At 42.0% G+C, this 16,189-nt stretch overlaps 2 protein-coding genes across 3 annotated transcripts in view; one reads left to right on the top strand and one right to left on the bottom strand.

Moving 5' to 3' along the window:
• LOC308121052 (arylsulfatase I) overlaps nt 1-16,189 on the top strand; it is a 24,506-nt gene extending 8,317 nt beyond the window's left edge. Inside the window, exons 2-5 of one of the 2 annotated variants that reach the window (XM_080482095.1) lie at nt 5,216-5,393; nt 12,977-13,597; nt 14,325-14,657; nt 14,743-16,189. In XM_080482095.1, coding sequence (XP_080338221.1) covers nt 13,305-13,597; nt 14,325-14,657; nt 14,743-15,811 — 1,695 coding nt within the window. In that variant the 5' untranslated portion in view covers nt 5,216-5,393; nt 12,977-13,304 and the 3' untranslated portion in view covers nt 15,812-16,189. Of the gene's footprint in view, nt 1-5,215; nt 5,394-12,960; nt 13,598-14,324; nt 14,658-14,742 lie in introns of those variants that run through there. The other variant, XM_080482096.1, reaches the window with a different exon arrangement.
• LOC308120524 (uncharacterized protein) lies at nt 2,567-3,736 on the bottom strand. The gene is made up of 2 exons (XM_080481165.1): nt 3,125-3,736; nt 2,567-2,995 (listed from the first exon to the last, which is right to left on the bottom strand). The coding sequence occupies exons 1-2, from the start codon at nt 3,542-3,544 to the stop codon at nt 2,780-2,782; spliced, it is 636 nt and encodes a 211-aa protein (XP_080337291.1). The 5' UTR covers nt 3,545-3,736; the 3' UTR covers nt 2,567-2,779.

Here is a 16,189-nt window from a genome sequence, read left to right as displayed (position 1 = left end):
CCTTGAGGACATTTGGTCATTGGTTTTAACACAGGCACTGGGTGAGGTATACAGTATTTTTATCCAGGAAAGGTAATATTCTCTAAATCCAAATTTCCGTAGTGTAGCAAGTAGAAATTTCCAATTTACCCTATCAAAGGCTTTTTCTGCATCTAAGGAGGTGATAATGGCTTTTTGTTTATTGTGGTGGCAGTGGTCTATAAGATTAATTAATCTACGTGTATTATTAGTGGAGTGTCGTCCTTTAATAAACCCAGTTTGATCTGGGTGTATGATGTGGGGTGTGATTTTTTCCAGTCTGCTTGCTAATGTTTTACTAATTATTTTAAGATCTACATTGATTAGTGATATCGGCCGATAGCTAGATGGTAGTGTGGGATCTTTATCCGGTTTTAGAAGAAGACTGATATTTGCACAGTTCATATGTTGGGGGAGAGTTGAAGATTCTTTAATTTCCTCAATTATTCTGAAAAAAATAGGTGAGAGTAAAGACCATAATTCTTTGTAAAATTCAGTGGGGTATCCATCAGGTCCTGGAGCTTTACCATCAGGCATGTGCTGGAGAGCTTCCTGCAGTTCTTCTACTGAGATGGAAGCTTCTAGACCTTGGATCTGTTCTTCTTTTAATTTTGGGAGGTTGACTGTGCTCAGAAAGCTCTCTATTTCAGATTGTGAAGGATCAATTTGTGAAGAGTAAAGTTTTTTGTAGAATTCTCTGAAGGTATTGTTTATTTCTTGTGGGTTAAAAGTGATTTTACCATTTTGAGTTTGGACTGAGGGGATTGTACATTTTTCTTTATTTCGTTTTAACTGATTGGCTAAAAGTTTGCTGGATTTATTACCATGTTCAAAGTTCTCCCAGCGTAGTCTCTGCAGTTGAAATTGTGTTTTATGTTCAATTATTTTGTTCAACTCTATTTTAAATTTTCTTAGTTCCATTAATAGGCTGTCGTCTTTGCAGGCAGCATGAGCTGTTTCCATGGTTTTGATTTTATCTTCCAGTTCTTTCTCCTTTTTTTTTTCTCTTTTGGTCTTGTATGAGGAGTAAGAAATGATTTTACCTCTCATGACAACTTTAGCCGTCTCCCAGAGGACGCAGGGAGAGACACCAGGCAGGTCATTTGTTTCTAAAAAGATTGTCCATTGTTTTTTAAAGAATGTGAGGAAATCTGGATCCTTAAGCAGTGACGTGTTAAATCTCCACTGTCTAATAGGAGGGGTGATTGTTCTATTAGTAACTGTCATAGTGACAGGTGCATGGTCACTGATAGTAATGGGGTGAATCTGTGTGTCCAAGATGTCTTTAATCACTGATTTACTCACCAGAAAGTAATCTAAGCGCGAATAAGATTGGTGCACTGCTGAGTAGAAGGTGTACTCTTTAAGAGTGGGATGAGAGGTGCGCCAGGCGTCGCAAAGACCATAGTCACTCATGTACTGCTGGACTATGTCTGTAGATTCCCAGTGTCGGGTGTTTGCTGCTTTACTAGCTCTGTCTACTTGTTGATTGAAGGCGATGTTGAGGTCTCCTCCCACTATCAGTGTTTTATCAGAGTGTGTTGAGAGGGTGGTGAAGAAATTATGATAGAAGGAGGGGTCATCAACATTTGGGCCATAGATGTTTGCGATACACATCTCTATGTTCTGAAGAGAGATGTGAATAATTATAAATCTTCCCTCTGGATCTGTGATTGTGTCTTTACACGAGAATTGTATTTTATTGTTGATTAATATAGCTACGCCTCTCTGCTTGGAGTTAAAACAAGCTGAGTATGTGTGAGGGAATTGTGGTGATATCAATTTGTGATGTCCTGTTGTAGGTGTGTGTGTCTCTTGTAACAAGACAATGTCTGCCTGTAGTTTGTTTAAGTGTTCAAAAACTTTTTGTCTTTTTATTTGCGTGCCCATTCCTCGTACATTCCAGGTGACAAACCTGAGCGTGTTTCTAGCTACACTCATCTTCTAGGTGGGTTCTCTAATGCTGTATGTGTGGGTGTGTGTGTGTATGTGTGTCCGCGTGCGTGTATGGGTGTGTTTGTGTGTGTGTGTGTGCATGCGTGAGTGTGTGCGTGTATATGTGTCCGCATGTGTGTTTGACTAGGTGCATGCGTTTGTGTGCGTGTGTGCATGCGTGCATCTTTGTATGTGTCTGTCTGCATGTGTGTGTGTGTGTGTGGATGCATATATCTGTGCGTGTGTACTTAGGATCCCTAAGTCTGACTGGCTATTCAAACGTAGTAGTGTGTGTCTGTCAGTATATGAGTGTGTGATATGGTGACAGTTGGATTGTGATGTTGAGGTTTTAATGTGGTGAAAACAGTGGAAGTGTATTGTTATCAAAACAAGGGAGGGGGGGTGGAAATAGAAAAGAAAAGTGAGAAACCAAAAACAGAAAAAGAACCAATTCAAACCCATAGGTGACATTTAGCGGTGACGTAACGAGTGCTTTTTTTTTTTTTTTTTTTTTTTTTTTTTTAAATTATATCCCAGTGCTTTTTTTTTTTTTTTTTTTTTTTTTTTTTTAAATTATATCCCAGTGCTTTTTTTTTTTTTTTTTTTTTTTTTTAATATCCCAGTGCTGACAGTGCAAGTCCATAATAATTATTACTACCGCAATATAGCAAACATCGTGTACATTAATGATGTAATACTAATTAGCTTCGCTTTAATATACGTTGTTCATGATGTTTACTGATGTTACAGTTAAACTCTTACCTGGACCTGAGTAAACCTGTGATGTGTGTGTGTTAGAGTGGTCATACTCAGCTTGTGAGGACCATCAGTAGAGCCAGGGAGTGACGGCGGGGTCTCGGAACAGCTGGCCGTTGACATAGAGCCTGTCCACGGTGATGACGGCCCGGGATCCCTCAGCGATTAACTTCCTTCTTACCGGAAAAAGCAGGCGGCGGCGGTCCAGGATCTCCTTCGGGAACTGGTCGTTGACACTGAAGTCCGTCCCTCGTAGCTCCCTGCCGCGACTCTTCACCTGCTCTTTCTGTTTGAAATGGTCAAACTTGGCGACGATGGGCCGCGGGCGCTGGTTGTCCTGTCGTCTTCCTCCCAGGCGGTGGACGCGGGCGAAGGTGATCTTGCTCACGGTGTCGGCTGGAAGCTTCAGACTTACCTGCATGAAGTCCCGCAGCGACGCCTCGGTGTCTTCTTCCGCCCGCTCCGGCAGACCCGCGAAGACGAGGTTGTCCCGCATGCTCCGACTCTGAAGATCGAGAATGGACTCCTTCATCTTCTTGTTGTCCTGCGTCAGCCCGGTCAGTCCTTTATTGAGTGACTTCACCTCGTCCCGAAGTCCCTGGTTCTCAGTGGTCAGTTCCACCACCTGCCGCTGGCTGAATTCCAGCGAGTCCCGGAGAGCCTGAAACTCGCGGTGGAGCACCTCGACCAGGGCGAGCCGGGCATCGAAGCTGGACAGCTTGGTGTTAATGCTGTCCAGGATGTCCTCGAATTGTTTGGACGGCGGGGAACTCATGGGTGAAGAGCTCTCCGGCCGGCTTCTTTTAGATGCCGCGGCTTGAGGTGTTTTAGGCATGACGAGACGGTCGTAGCACTCGTCCAAGTAAGCTTGAAGTTCTTCGATCGTTTCTTCTTCCAGCGTTGTTTGTGATCTTAATTTCCCTTTTGTTATTTTGTTTTGTTTTGTTTTTTCCTTCCGTCAGACGGAAAAGTTTGTACTACAGGCAGGGTGCCGTCATGTTGGATTGCACTCGATGACGTCACACTCGAATTACTCACTGCGCATGTCAGAACAGGTCGTCCTCCAGAGATTAAGATTCTTAATTGCTTGCTTTAACGTTTTTCTTGTGTTTATTTGTAAATCTTCAATGTATTTATCTTATTTCTTTCTAAAGCACTGTGAAATGACTTGTGTTTGAACGATGCGCTATGAATAAATTTCCCTTAATAAACCTCTCCTAACTGTTGACTTATGCATGTTTTACAAACTCACTCTGACAGCGTGGCTTTGAGGCTCGTGTAATAGCAACATGGCAGCTATCTTTTATGGTTGCATCACCGCTTTTTCAGTGTTGTGTGTATCCGCGACTCTTAGGAAATCTGTGGGGGAAAAAATCTAAGTTTTCTTTGAAATGTTTACAATCTGCTTGATAGTTTGGCGGGCAGGTTTGGAGCCTCATACGGGCCGGTTCAGGCCCACAGGTCTGATATTTGATACTCCTGCTTTAAACCATGTAGTTTAGAAAATGCATGCAGTATTAATAATGCTTGATTTAAAAAAAAAAAGAAGTTAATTCTCAAGGAGTAGCTTTAAAGAACAGATTGTACTCGCCATCAGACTGTACCCTTTCAGGAAACATGATGTAGCCCACCCTAGAGAGTCTCACATTTCTAAAATGTCAAGTTAAAAAGGTTGATCTTCCCTTTTTCAAGGAGGTATAATTCTGACATTTTTCAGCATACTCAAACTGAGGGTTATAATTATTAAGATCGTGCAATGAGAAGTGACGAGGCAGACTTCTGTTTGGACTTTAGCTGCGTGGTACAGTTGATTTTCTTTCATCTAGTTTACTTAGGACTGTGATGCAAATCTATAGTTTTAGTGTATCAGAAGTGAATTTATATTTTAGCATCTTATAAGTGATTATGTATTTTCTTTTGTCTCTCTTCAGTTTGTTGTTTATAACCTTGCAACGTACATTTTAAGCAGCTCACTTTATTGCAGTGGTTTCCAACATTTTCCCCCACAGATTCCCTTAAATAAAGTCTTCGGATCTCCACTGTGATTTGCCAAAAACATCAGATGAAGCCAAACGTTTCTTTGACATGTGTAAATCTAGATTTGATTTTTGTGATGTCTGGTTCAATTTATATGTTGAATCACTAATTTTATTTTTTAACGGCATAAAATACTACTAATTGTATATAAATATCAAATGAAAGAGTTACATTTCCTATTTCATATATTTCTTTTTGTATTCAGCTACATATTTATTGTCAATATTGCATTATTCTTCTTATGAACACATGATTTATTCAGTTTACCGTACATTACACTGGATGCTCATCAGTTCATTTGCAGACAGTGTTTAAATGAGTTGCTGACAAGCTACTATTTGAGATATTATGCACCATGTCATGACCAGTACACATTTTAATTTAATGTATGACAAGTGTGTTAACTGAGAATCACAGCTCTAATTGTGTCCGCACACTGACCGCCTCTTTGGTCCTGTGCCCCCAGCAGCGCCCCCTCTCAGCAGCCGCCGACGCTGAACTCCTGACCCCGCGTTGTGGCAGACTGCAGCGCATCGCTTCCACGGCTCCCACTGTCCGGAGCGAGATGACTCCGGTGTCATCTGCTTCGTGACGCAGAGCCGACGAAGCGCCAGGTGGCCCCTCATGACCTCTGTGTGCTGTCAGCAGTGAGTCACACACACGAACACACACCTACAAACTTAGACGGAACAATGGCGCAGACCATCTGCTGGAAAATATGTGGTACAAGGAGTCATTCTAACCAAGCTCTGGTGGCTCAAAACAAAACAAAAGAAAACCGCCTGATAGTTTCTTCATTGTTTACTAAACATGATCTTTACTTTCATGTTCATGATTACTGTTATACGTAATCACTATAATAATCACTGTATCCTTATGTGTGCATATAATCATTATAAAATATGGAAACTAGTATCACCAAAACAGTTCTGCTCAAAGGTTTCTATACCTTGATAGGATTTGGAAGATTTTTATCATTTATTCTATATTTCCTCTCCATTTACACGAGAGCAACGTGACCTTTTCACCTTGCTCCTTGGCGACTCCTCTGCAAACATAACGTTTATGGTTGTGACCATGAGATTATTTCAAATTACTTCTTCGCTGTAGTTTTGAGGTTTGTCCAGATGGTGTTTGTCATATTGTGGGTGGATTTTGAAACGGCTATACACATCTGAAGTTGCGAGTTGTTCTTTGCACTCAGACCAAATTTTCCTTGCAGCTGTGGCAGACATCTTTGGTGGTCTGCTGCACCATGGCTGGTTATCCACACAACTCCCAGTTTTCCCCTGCTTGATTTGACTTTGAATGCTACTAGTTTCCAGTATTTGTGGAGCTTCTTATGTAGTTTGTCTGATTTATGAAGTTAAACTACCTTTTCTCATGAGCTCTTCTTTTGATTTCCCTTGCCTTAGTATCAGTCAAGATCAGTGGGTTAAATCTCTCAGTATTTATTTGAAAATATGTGTGTGTTCACTTATGAGCATATTATCAGGGAAAATATTTGGGAGGATGTAAACTTCAGATTGTTGTGTACATTTTGCTTCTCTGTTGTTGAGGCTAATAAGAAAACCTGTCAGACTGTCTCTGTGGTATTTATTTGACTTGTACACAAGGATAGAGAGTCTGAGAGTCTCTCTGCAGTTACAGAGAGTGAAATGCACAGTGTTAAGATAGGATGTACACACAGTCAATATTTCTTTCAAGGCTGACCATTCCTGAACAACTGAGAAAGAAAACCTATAAATCTTTTGGTTTTAATTAGAGACATAGCAGTGCCAGGTACGACTCCCTCAGAATAAGAAATGGTATGTGAGAAGAAACCGATAAATAAAGGAGTTTCCCACGGTAACTAAACTTAACACAAGAAAATTAATAATGATTTATATGATAAAAAAAAATTCCCATTACATGATCAAGGCCATTTGGGTGATTTCAGTTTTCATCACAATTTAAAAGTGGCATTTAACATCCTGTGACACTGACTTCTGACCACAATCCTGAGATAAAATTTACATTTTCTCCATGATCAGGAATATTTTCTATTTTAAATTACTCTAAGCAGTTCACTCGAGATAAACTATTTGGAATCAAGTCCACCGTGGAGGGAAAATGTGCATTACTTGTACCTGCAGTGGGTCAACAATTCAATGTGGTAGATTAAAGGTTAAACAAAACCTACAGTATCCACATCTCCGTGATAAATGTGAGCTTTTTGCATTCCAACAAGCTGCTGATAAGCAGGTGTAACATTCACCGTGTTTCACATTGTGGATTAATGTGTTGGTGTGTCAGCGTGACATAATTAACAAACATTGTAACTCATAAAACAAAAAACAAAAAACTGCAGTAGTACTGATACTGAGAAGTAAACAGTAGGAAACTATAGAGACTGAAAGTAAAATGCAGGGAATTAAAGTCAGAAGGAGTCAGATGAAATGAATGTTATCAGTTATCCAGATATGTGAGACGAAGTACATTAAGTTACAGTATATAAAGGTCAACCTGTTAAAAACCTGCTACATAAATAGATTTGCATGCATCTTTCCTGAGAGAACGATATTTTTTGTTGTTTTGCACTGAAGTCTCATATATTCAGATCATATTGTTTTTACTGACCATTAGTACATTGTAATTTGAGGGCTGCCCTAATAGGCCCCTGCAGTTTTGACCCGTGTGGTGGTTGGAGTGACAGAGTCTGTCTTTCATTCATTCTTCTGTGGTCAAATATGCTGGAAAGTAATGAGCTGTCGCTCCATAGAAGCTCTTTAGTTATTGAAATTCTTCTTCTGGCAAACACAACTAGATCACAGTGGATAATGAGTACTTTTTCATCACATCATTTTTCAATCAAGGTTGCCAAATAATTGGTTTGAATTTCAGAATGGAGCCTTCTTTAATGTGTCTAATTTAAAGGGCATTAACGCATCCACCTGCCAACTGGACGGTCGTCTGGTCGCAGTCAGACGGGGAGAGAAGACTGAGTTTCCAAAATCATTCTTCCTCCTTAAGGAAGCAACTGGTGGTGTCTCTTCACTGAGTATTTATGCATGATGATAGGCTGAATGGCGCAAAGTCACAGGCCTGGCAAGGGAACCTGCATTAATGCTGAGGCTCAAAATGCATGAATTCTGCAGATGAGTAAGAACAGCATCCTTCTATTTTTTTAGCCGAAAACCTCCCACAGCCGGTGTTTGCTTCTAAAGAGAATGTGCATGTGTTTTATTCTCTATTCATTATTCCTTCTCTTTCACCTTCGCTATCAGTCTGCATGCATTATTCCATCAATCCTCTTGGTGGCACTCTCCACTGACTGTAGCACCACGGCATGCACACTCTCTCACACTCTCACAAACACATGCACATGCCCAGCTTGTGTAATCCCTTTCATTTTTGATGAGTCAAAGCCAGCACTCACTCTCCCCGGGGAAAATGTCTGACAGGATAGAAGGGCCCAGCCAAAGAGGTAAGAAAGGAGGAGGAGGAGGAGGAGGCTGGGAGAAGTTTACCCAAAGTTTAAGAATTTGACATGAGGCCACCAACCTCCACCATGTGGGTGGTTTGTTTGATGTGATGAGACTGAGTGGTCCCCCGCCCCCTCAGCCTCATCCTGTCAATCCATCACCCAGCGAGGTGAGGAGAATAGGGAGTGGATTGAGTTTCTGTCTGCTGGCAGATGATCCTCCAGTATTTCAGGAGCAGTGGAGCCAGGGTCTCTGTCAGTGTCACCTTCGGGGCCGGTGGAAGTGACGACATTCATCTGATGTCTCAAAGCCCACGTATACCAGTTCCTCCAGTGTGCTGAACACAAGCGACTACCGAGGCTTAGATTACAGTGTTTCACATGTTCAATTAAAATATTAATATTATCGTACAATTGTACACTGGCAAGGTAAAAGTAATACGTAGCTGATAATATGGTAATTGATTTATGCTTCACTTTGGCCTGCATGATATTCATTTCAGAAATAACAAGCATGAAAGGTACAGATTGCAGATTTGGATATCCACTCACCATTCATCCAGCTGGACTAACATTAGTTTGACACCTTCGTATAATGTACCAAACCTCTGAGGCTTTAGCAACTCCCTGGATTATTCTTTTTTAACAACGACAGCTCGGGTTTCTCATTTATTCTTGACTCACTTTAATAAATAAATAAATCGCTTCATCACAATGAAAAGTCTATTACAGAGTTGTTTCTTTTAAATGATGACTCAAAATACAAAATATCTTGGCTTGTCTTTCAATCCCATGGTTGGGGATTTGCGCCTCATATTGACTTGTCAGTGTGTCGAAGTGCCCTTGGGCAAGACACTGAACCCTATGACATACAAGCACCTTGCATGCGTGGATTATTATTTGTATGGATGCAGTGAATGGCTGAGGAATAGATGGATAATTCAAAACATAGGTCTTTACTGACCCCAACACTATAGTCAATCATATGACATGGGACTACAGTATTATGACAGCTTTTTCTTCAACAACATTACTAACTGCAAATGTAATCTCCCCATTTTATGCACAAGGAAAAGAAAACTGCTGTTGCTTTCATATGCATCAAAGTGAAAAGGTTTCTTATTCATATGTACCTTTTCTGAATATTCTTGTAAGCCAGCCCTGCATTTTGAATGAGACGTGGATTTATAAGTGTTACTGAGATCAGATTCCCTGAGCGTGCATTGACCTCCACTTACTGTACCATAAATCAGTGCACATAGTGCAAAGGAGGGGAGGGGAAACAAGGAAATCTCATCCTTTTAATATAAAAATAGGACTTTTAATGTTAGACAGTGGTTTGAAAATGAAAGTCATTTTCTGATGCAGTCTCTCTCACACATGCAGTTGTTTTCTCCATGACTTTTGAGGACATTACAGCGACTTCCATTCAATTCCCAAAGACTTTGGAGTAACTACTGTCTAACCTTAATCCTCACAGCGTGTCTTTACCATAAAACTTAATGAATGTCGTTTGTGGGGCTTCACTATAATCTATATAAAGGAGAAGCATGTGCATAAAACGACTTTGTAAAGTGATTCAAGTCCCCACAACAACAGTAATACCCAGTCTACACACACGCACACGCACACACACACACACACATGCACACACCCACCTTAGCTCGAGCTCAACAGAGTGGCTCCAGATCGAGTGAGTCACTTATTCGTCGTCATGAATAAATCACACCCACTGCTACTCCCTTCTTCTAGTCTGCACCATTGCCTTTTCCAAAACACACACACACACACACACACACACACACACACACACACACACACACACACACACACACACACACACACACACACACACACAGTGACTGTACATGCACACAGAGACTAACTGTACAAAGACAGGAGGTTTTGTAGTCATGCAGAAAGTATATTTTCCACAGTTTGTACTTATTGCTGACAACACGGGGCACTTTATGCATTGAAATAGTTGCAGAAAATTACGTTTTGCTTAAAACTGGAGACCCACGAATATAATATTTTGATGTTTGTTAGGGCTTTTTTGTTCTATAACACTGTGGGATGACATCAAGGAATCTATAGTGTGTTTTCTTTCTTTCTTCGTCCCCTCAGACAGCTGAGCAAAGAGCGCTGCTCTTTCTGCTCCTCAAGAAGACATTTGTCACTTTCCATTTTTACAACCCCCCCTCCCTCCCTCCGCATTCCCCCTCCCCTCTTGCAGCGGTAAAACGGAGTTCATGTCGCCCTGCATTTCCCTGAGGCAAACTGATGGCTACACCCAGAGACCCCGACACACACACGCACACACACACACACACACACACACACACACACACACACACACACACACACACACACACACACACACACACACACACACACACCGCAAGATAAAGTGACTGCTCCCTTTATGCCACTTTGTTTACTTCCACATAGTAGACAGTGAAGCTCTCACTCCTTATTGCTTGTCTTCCACTTATATTTTGCTGCTTCTATTCAAATTTCATGTTGTATATATATATATATATATATACACTTTTTTTTTTATACTTCTTTTTTTTCCACCTCCTCCAGTCTCATCCGTACCTTAACATCATCCTCACTCTCACCCAGGTGAGAGTGAGGATGATGTTAAGGTATCAATGAGGCCTGGGAAATTTCCCACAAGGTAAGGCAACAAGAGTTTGCTTCTGCATCGTACAAAATGGACTTGAATCTGAGGCATTGATTTCCCCTCAGCATTATCAGCATTATGGGAAGGAGATGGCTGTGCGAGGTGAAGGCTAAGAGCCACCCGGTCGATACACCTCCTCATCACAGCGCCGGATGTTTTGCCTGTTGCCCCCCCCCCAACCCAGTGCTGGTGGTAATTGTCATCAGGTGATATATTAATTGCGCAGTGTTGGGCAATGACAGAACGATGACAGGGATTATTTGATTTGCATTAGAGATTTATGGTTTACTTGTAAATAGGCAGTGCAGGAAATATTAGCAGTGGCGCTTTGATAGGAAGGGAACATCAGTAATGAAGCTATCAGTGACAGTAATTGTGGTAACGCTAATACAGATTGCTTTTTGATAGATCCGCTTCCAAGCAGAAGTTTCTCACTGACATCGGGTGGTTTCTGGCTATTTCATTTCTGCATGTTTTGACAGATTCCCACTAGCACTACAATGTAAAGGAGTTCAATAGCATATTATTTGTCCATTCATCCATCTGCTATACTGCTATATGTGACTTAGGTCACATGGCACTGGAGTAGAGTTATAGGCCTTTGTTTATATGACAATTTTTGCAAATGGAAATGCAAACTTTCGTTGCATTTTGAGTGTCCGTTCACATGACAAAAGTGCTCGGAGCCACTTAGAACGCAACTATTTGAGAATGCTCAGGGTCCTTCTCTGTGTTGACAGCAGAAAGCCTGCGACATGAGAGAGTAGATGGACATTAACAGCACTGTTTGCCTCCAGGGTGTCTTGACTCCCACGCCATATTCTGATTGAACTTGGTGTTTTTATGGTTGAGAGTCACCAATAACAGCAATCCAATTTGGTCGTCTGTCCATATGAATGTCCATGTACTTGACATTATTAATGTCCAGAAAACATTTCCAATGAGGACAATAAAAGCTTATCATATCGTATTACAGGAGAGGTACCAACTATGAAGACAGTATATTAAAAAGTAGACACAGTATTTACACAAAAGAGAAATCAACTCAATAAAGATTGTGTGCATTAGGCATTAGAAGTTTAACACCATTCTTGCTGAATGGAGGCTGCAGCAGTCTGTGACCAAAAGAGACAGTTCCAGCTACCACGGCGTCATGGAGGGGGGGACAGATATTGTCCATGATAGATGGAGAGCAATCGATGGGTGGCATGCACGACAGTGTTAGCCTTTTTGAGTTTGTCCCTAAGAAAAGTCAACAGGCCACTGTGTAAAAGATGACAGACGTCTCCACAATGGGATACATCCTTTTTAGCAGAAACTGAATCGGCCTCAACAAGTGGAGTTAACTGTGTCTTCTCGTAGTTAGGAGAACCCTCAGGTGTTTGTACATGTGCATAATTAAGAAGGTGCAGTCTCAATGTCCTGCAGATTTTAATCTGTATTGTCTTGGTGTCATGGCGTTGTAGTATTTATCACTCACCTCACCGTGAGAAGATTGTTTTGGCTTCAGGCCTGGGAATTGTTCGCGTCATGCTGCTGTAGTGTTTGGCACCATCACCACACTGTGAGCACACCCTGGTGTAATGTAGTTTTATGCTTTTTTTGTCTCTTTGTGTTGATGCTGTGTTGTCCTAGGTCTGCTCCTTTTTGCCTTGAATCTACCTTGGATAAAGAAGTGATAGAAGATGGACAGATGTTGTCAGACACATAAGTAACAGGTTTACCTCGAGAATGAGAACCTGCATAAATAAATAAACATGTTTTTCTTGTCTTGCCAAAGTTTCGTGCTGCAAACACTTTTTTTTTGTAAATCTGTGTTTTAGGTTATTGCTTTGGAAACTAATTGGCTTAGTTTTGCTCCTTCTTCTTTTCATTAAAGTATTTTTTTTATATCCTGTGAGTTATCCAATATTGCTTGAAGTGAAGACAGATTGCATTTATTCCCTTTATGACTTTCAATTCTGGTTAAAGCAGTTCTATTTTAGATTTATTTTGTCTCCCTATTGTGATTTTTTTTAGGATTTATCTCGCTAGTATGAATATTGCATAATATATACCGTAGGCCTCTTATTTCCCAGGTCTTCTCCGCAGTACTGTGAGGCGCCTGAAGATACACAGGAATGTAACAAGGAGACGCAAAAAGGGAAGCAGTCGCCTTTTGCCAAGGTTTTGCCCTTCTTAGAGGCAGAAGTTTTTTTTCCACCCACATCACATAATCTCGCAATTGGTCCACCACAACTCACAAAACTGAGAATAAGCCCCAGAAAAGGACGACAAGTCAAACTTTAATGGATAGATAGGACTTGGGACAAGGTCCGTCTGGCCAACTATCACCTCGTTTTCCTGTAAACCCGAGCTGGATTGAGACTTTCTGACTGCAGACTGAGCGTATAGGAAATCCTGAAGATGAGAGGAAGGATCTGCCCGGAGCCTCTCCTTGTGTTTGGTCTGACCTTGCTCGGTGGCTTTGGATGCTTTGAGGGACACAAGTCTGTGGAAAAAGAAGAACCGCAAAGGCCCAGACCACCACACCTCATCTTTATCATGGTGGACGACCAGGGATATGGAGACATCGGCTACCATGGCTCAGACATCCGCACACCTGTGTTGGACCAGTTGGCGGCACGGGGGGTCAAATTGGAAAATTATTATGTCCAGCCAATCTGCTCGCCCTCCCGCAGTCAACTCATGACAGGACGGTGAGTTTCTGCATTGTGTGATTATTCAGATTGTATAATTATACAGGAACAGCATCAACAGACTGCATAGATTCATGAGCAACACCTGCTTATACATTAATATAACATAAACAGGACTGTTTTCTTTCTAAATCTAATTTTATCAGAATGATGTCCAATCTTGGAAAATGTCAGCCTCAAGAAGAGAAATAATCTGTATTATCGACTTTCTGCCTTCAGTGTGTACACTGCTGAGTCTCAAACAGTCTTACAGCACATCAATGGCAGAACTGACAAACTGCATGCTTTTAAAGCGAAAACCCCCTCAAAACAGTATGATAACTAAATCGAATGTTTACAATTGATAACTCATTTGATACATTTGCATTTTAAATTTTGATTTCCTGTTGTCTATGACAAATGTGTGTATGGATTGCAAGCTACCCACAAAGATAAATAAACTGAACTGAACTGAACTGAACTGGAATTGGCCAAACGCTGATATGTTGTGAATACATGTTGAAAGTTTTCTGACAGAGAGAGAAATGATCAGCCAAAAGTACCAGACAAGCATAATTACAGCTCCTCACAATTATGCTTGTCTTCATGACCAAATACTCACTTGTTGATTTGATCAATGTAAGAGTAGTCAACTGTGCTCCATATATATATATTACATTTTTTTGATATATGGTTATTTTCAGATCCGTTGATATAGTGTTTCAAATACTGTGTATTTTTTGTACAGTTACCAAATCCACACTGGACTTCAACATTCAATCATCCGACCGCGACAACCCCTCTGCCTGCCTCCGGACCTCCCCACGCTGCCAGAGCGCCTGGTAGAAGCTGGATATGCCACACATATGGTGGGAAAATGGCACCTGGGCTTCTGCAGGCCCGGCTGCCTCCCCACGGGAAGGGGCTTTCAGAGCTTCCTGGGCACACTCACAGGCAGCGGAGACCACTTTAGCTATCGGAGCTGTGACGGGGCTGAAGCTTGTGGTTTTGACCTGCATGATGGAGACAGGCCCGCCTGGGAGATGAGCGGGAACTACTCCACGCTGCTCTACATAGAGAGGTGAGCATCAGTTTTATCATGCAAACAAAAAGAGAGCTCGAGAGAGATGTTTAACAGTATTTAAAATTCTCCCCTTTTCAACCAGAGTGAAGCATATCCTGAGGAGCCACGACCCCCGAACACCACTCTTTCTCTATCTGTCCCTCCAGGCAGCACACACACCCTTACAGGTACCCGATCATTTTCTGCACCACTATGACTCCCAGAACAATCGTCTGAGGCGGCACTATGCAGCCATGCTGAGCTGCCTGGATGAAGGGATCTCACAGGTGGTCCGGGAACTGAAGACTTGTGGGCTCTATCAAAACTCAGTGCTGGTCTACTCATCTGATAATGGAGGGCAGCCGCTGTCTGGAGGCAGCAACTGGCCCCTGAGAGGTGGAAAAGGGACCTACTGGGAAGGGGGCGTCCGGGCTGTGGGTTTTGTGCATAGCCCCCTCCTTAAGAAAAAAGGTGTAATAAGCAAGGCTCTGATTCACATCTCTGACTGGTATCCTACTTTACTGGGACTTGCTGGATCACGAGAGTCTGTCCATGGCCTTGATGGCCACGATGTGTGGGGGAGCATCAGCAAGGGGCGACCAAGTCCCCGCACTGAAATCCTCTTCAACATTGACCCAGTCTCCAGGAAGCCCGGGGAGCCATATGACAAGGCGCTTGTCCTTAACGGCTTTGGGATCTGGGACACAGCCGTCAGGGCGGCGTTAAGAGCTGGTGACTGGAAGCTACTGACAGGAAATGTGGGCGACGGGGACTGGATACCACCTCAGGCTCTTCCCGACGGTCCAGAGCGGTGGCAGAAACTCGAGAAGCAGCGCAACGCTCTGGGCAAATCAGTGTGGCTGTTCAACGTCACCTCCGACCCGTACGAGAGGTTTGACCTCGCGGAGGCTCGTCCAGATGTGGTGAAACATTTGCTCAACAGGCTGGCAGCGTACAACAAGACAGCTGTGATGACCAAGAATCCACCAGATGATCCCATGGCCGACCCGGAGCTGCATGGGGGAGTGTGGAGTCCGTGGCTGGGCCTGAACGGGCAGGAGGAGGACGGCAGGAAAGAAGGGATGATGAAGATCAAGCACTGCAAATTATGCAAACTGAAAGCCCTCTTCAAGAAGGTGGGATCTCGTCTGCAGAGAAACACCTTATTCTGAAGGTCTTTTCTGCAGTCTTATTAAATAATGGTATCAAAAGCACATTCAAAGTTTACATGGTGCTTCGACAGAAAATTATAGTACTTTTCATTATTACTTTAGTATCAAAATGTTTTGTCAACCACTTTGCGCCCAACATACATTCTTTGACTCACACCAATATAACAGAGGATATAAAAAAAATATAACTCTTTCCAATTCAGTTACAAAGTTTGATAAGAAATATCAGCTACATATTTTATAGCCTGCAATTGTCGTAACATTAACATTTATAGTTTTGCACTAAAGCTTAATTTTGTCTTTTTATTTTTCTCCGTAAAAATGGCAATAAATGGATTTTGTATCATGTGTCTTAATAAACTGCTCAATAGTCAGACA

The sequence above is a fragment of the Lipophrys pholis genome, assembly GCF_963383615.2.
Source record: "Lipophrys pholis genome assembly, chromosome: 15".
NCBI classification, from domain to species: domain Eukaryota; kingdom Metazoa; phylum Chordata; class Actinopteri; order Blenniiformes; family Blenniidae; genus Lipophrys; species Lipophrys pholis.
This window is presented reverse-complemented; position numbering and strand designations above follow the sequence as displayed.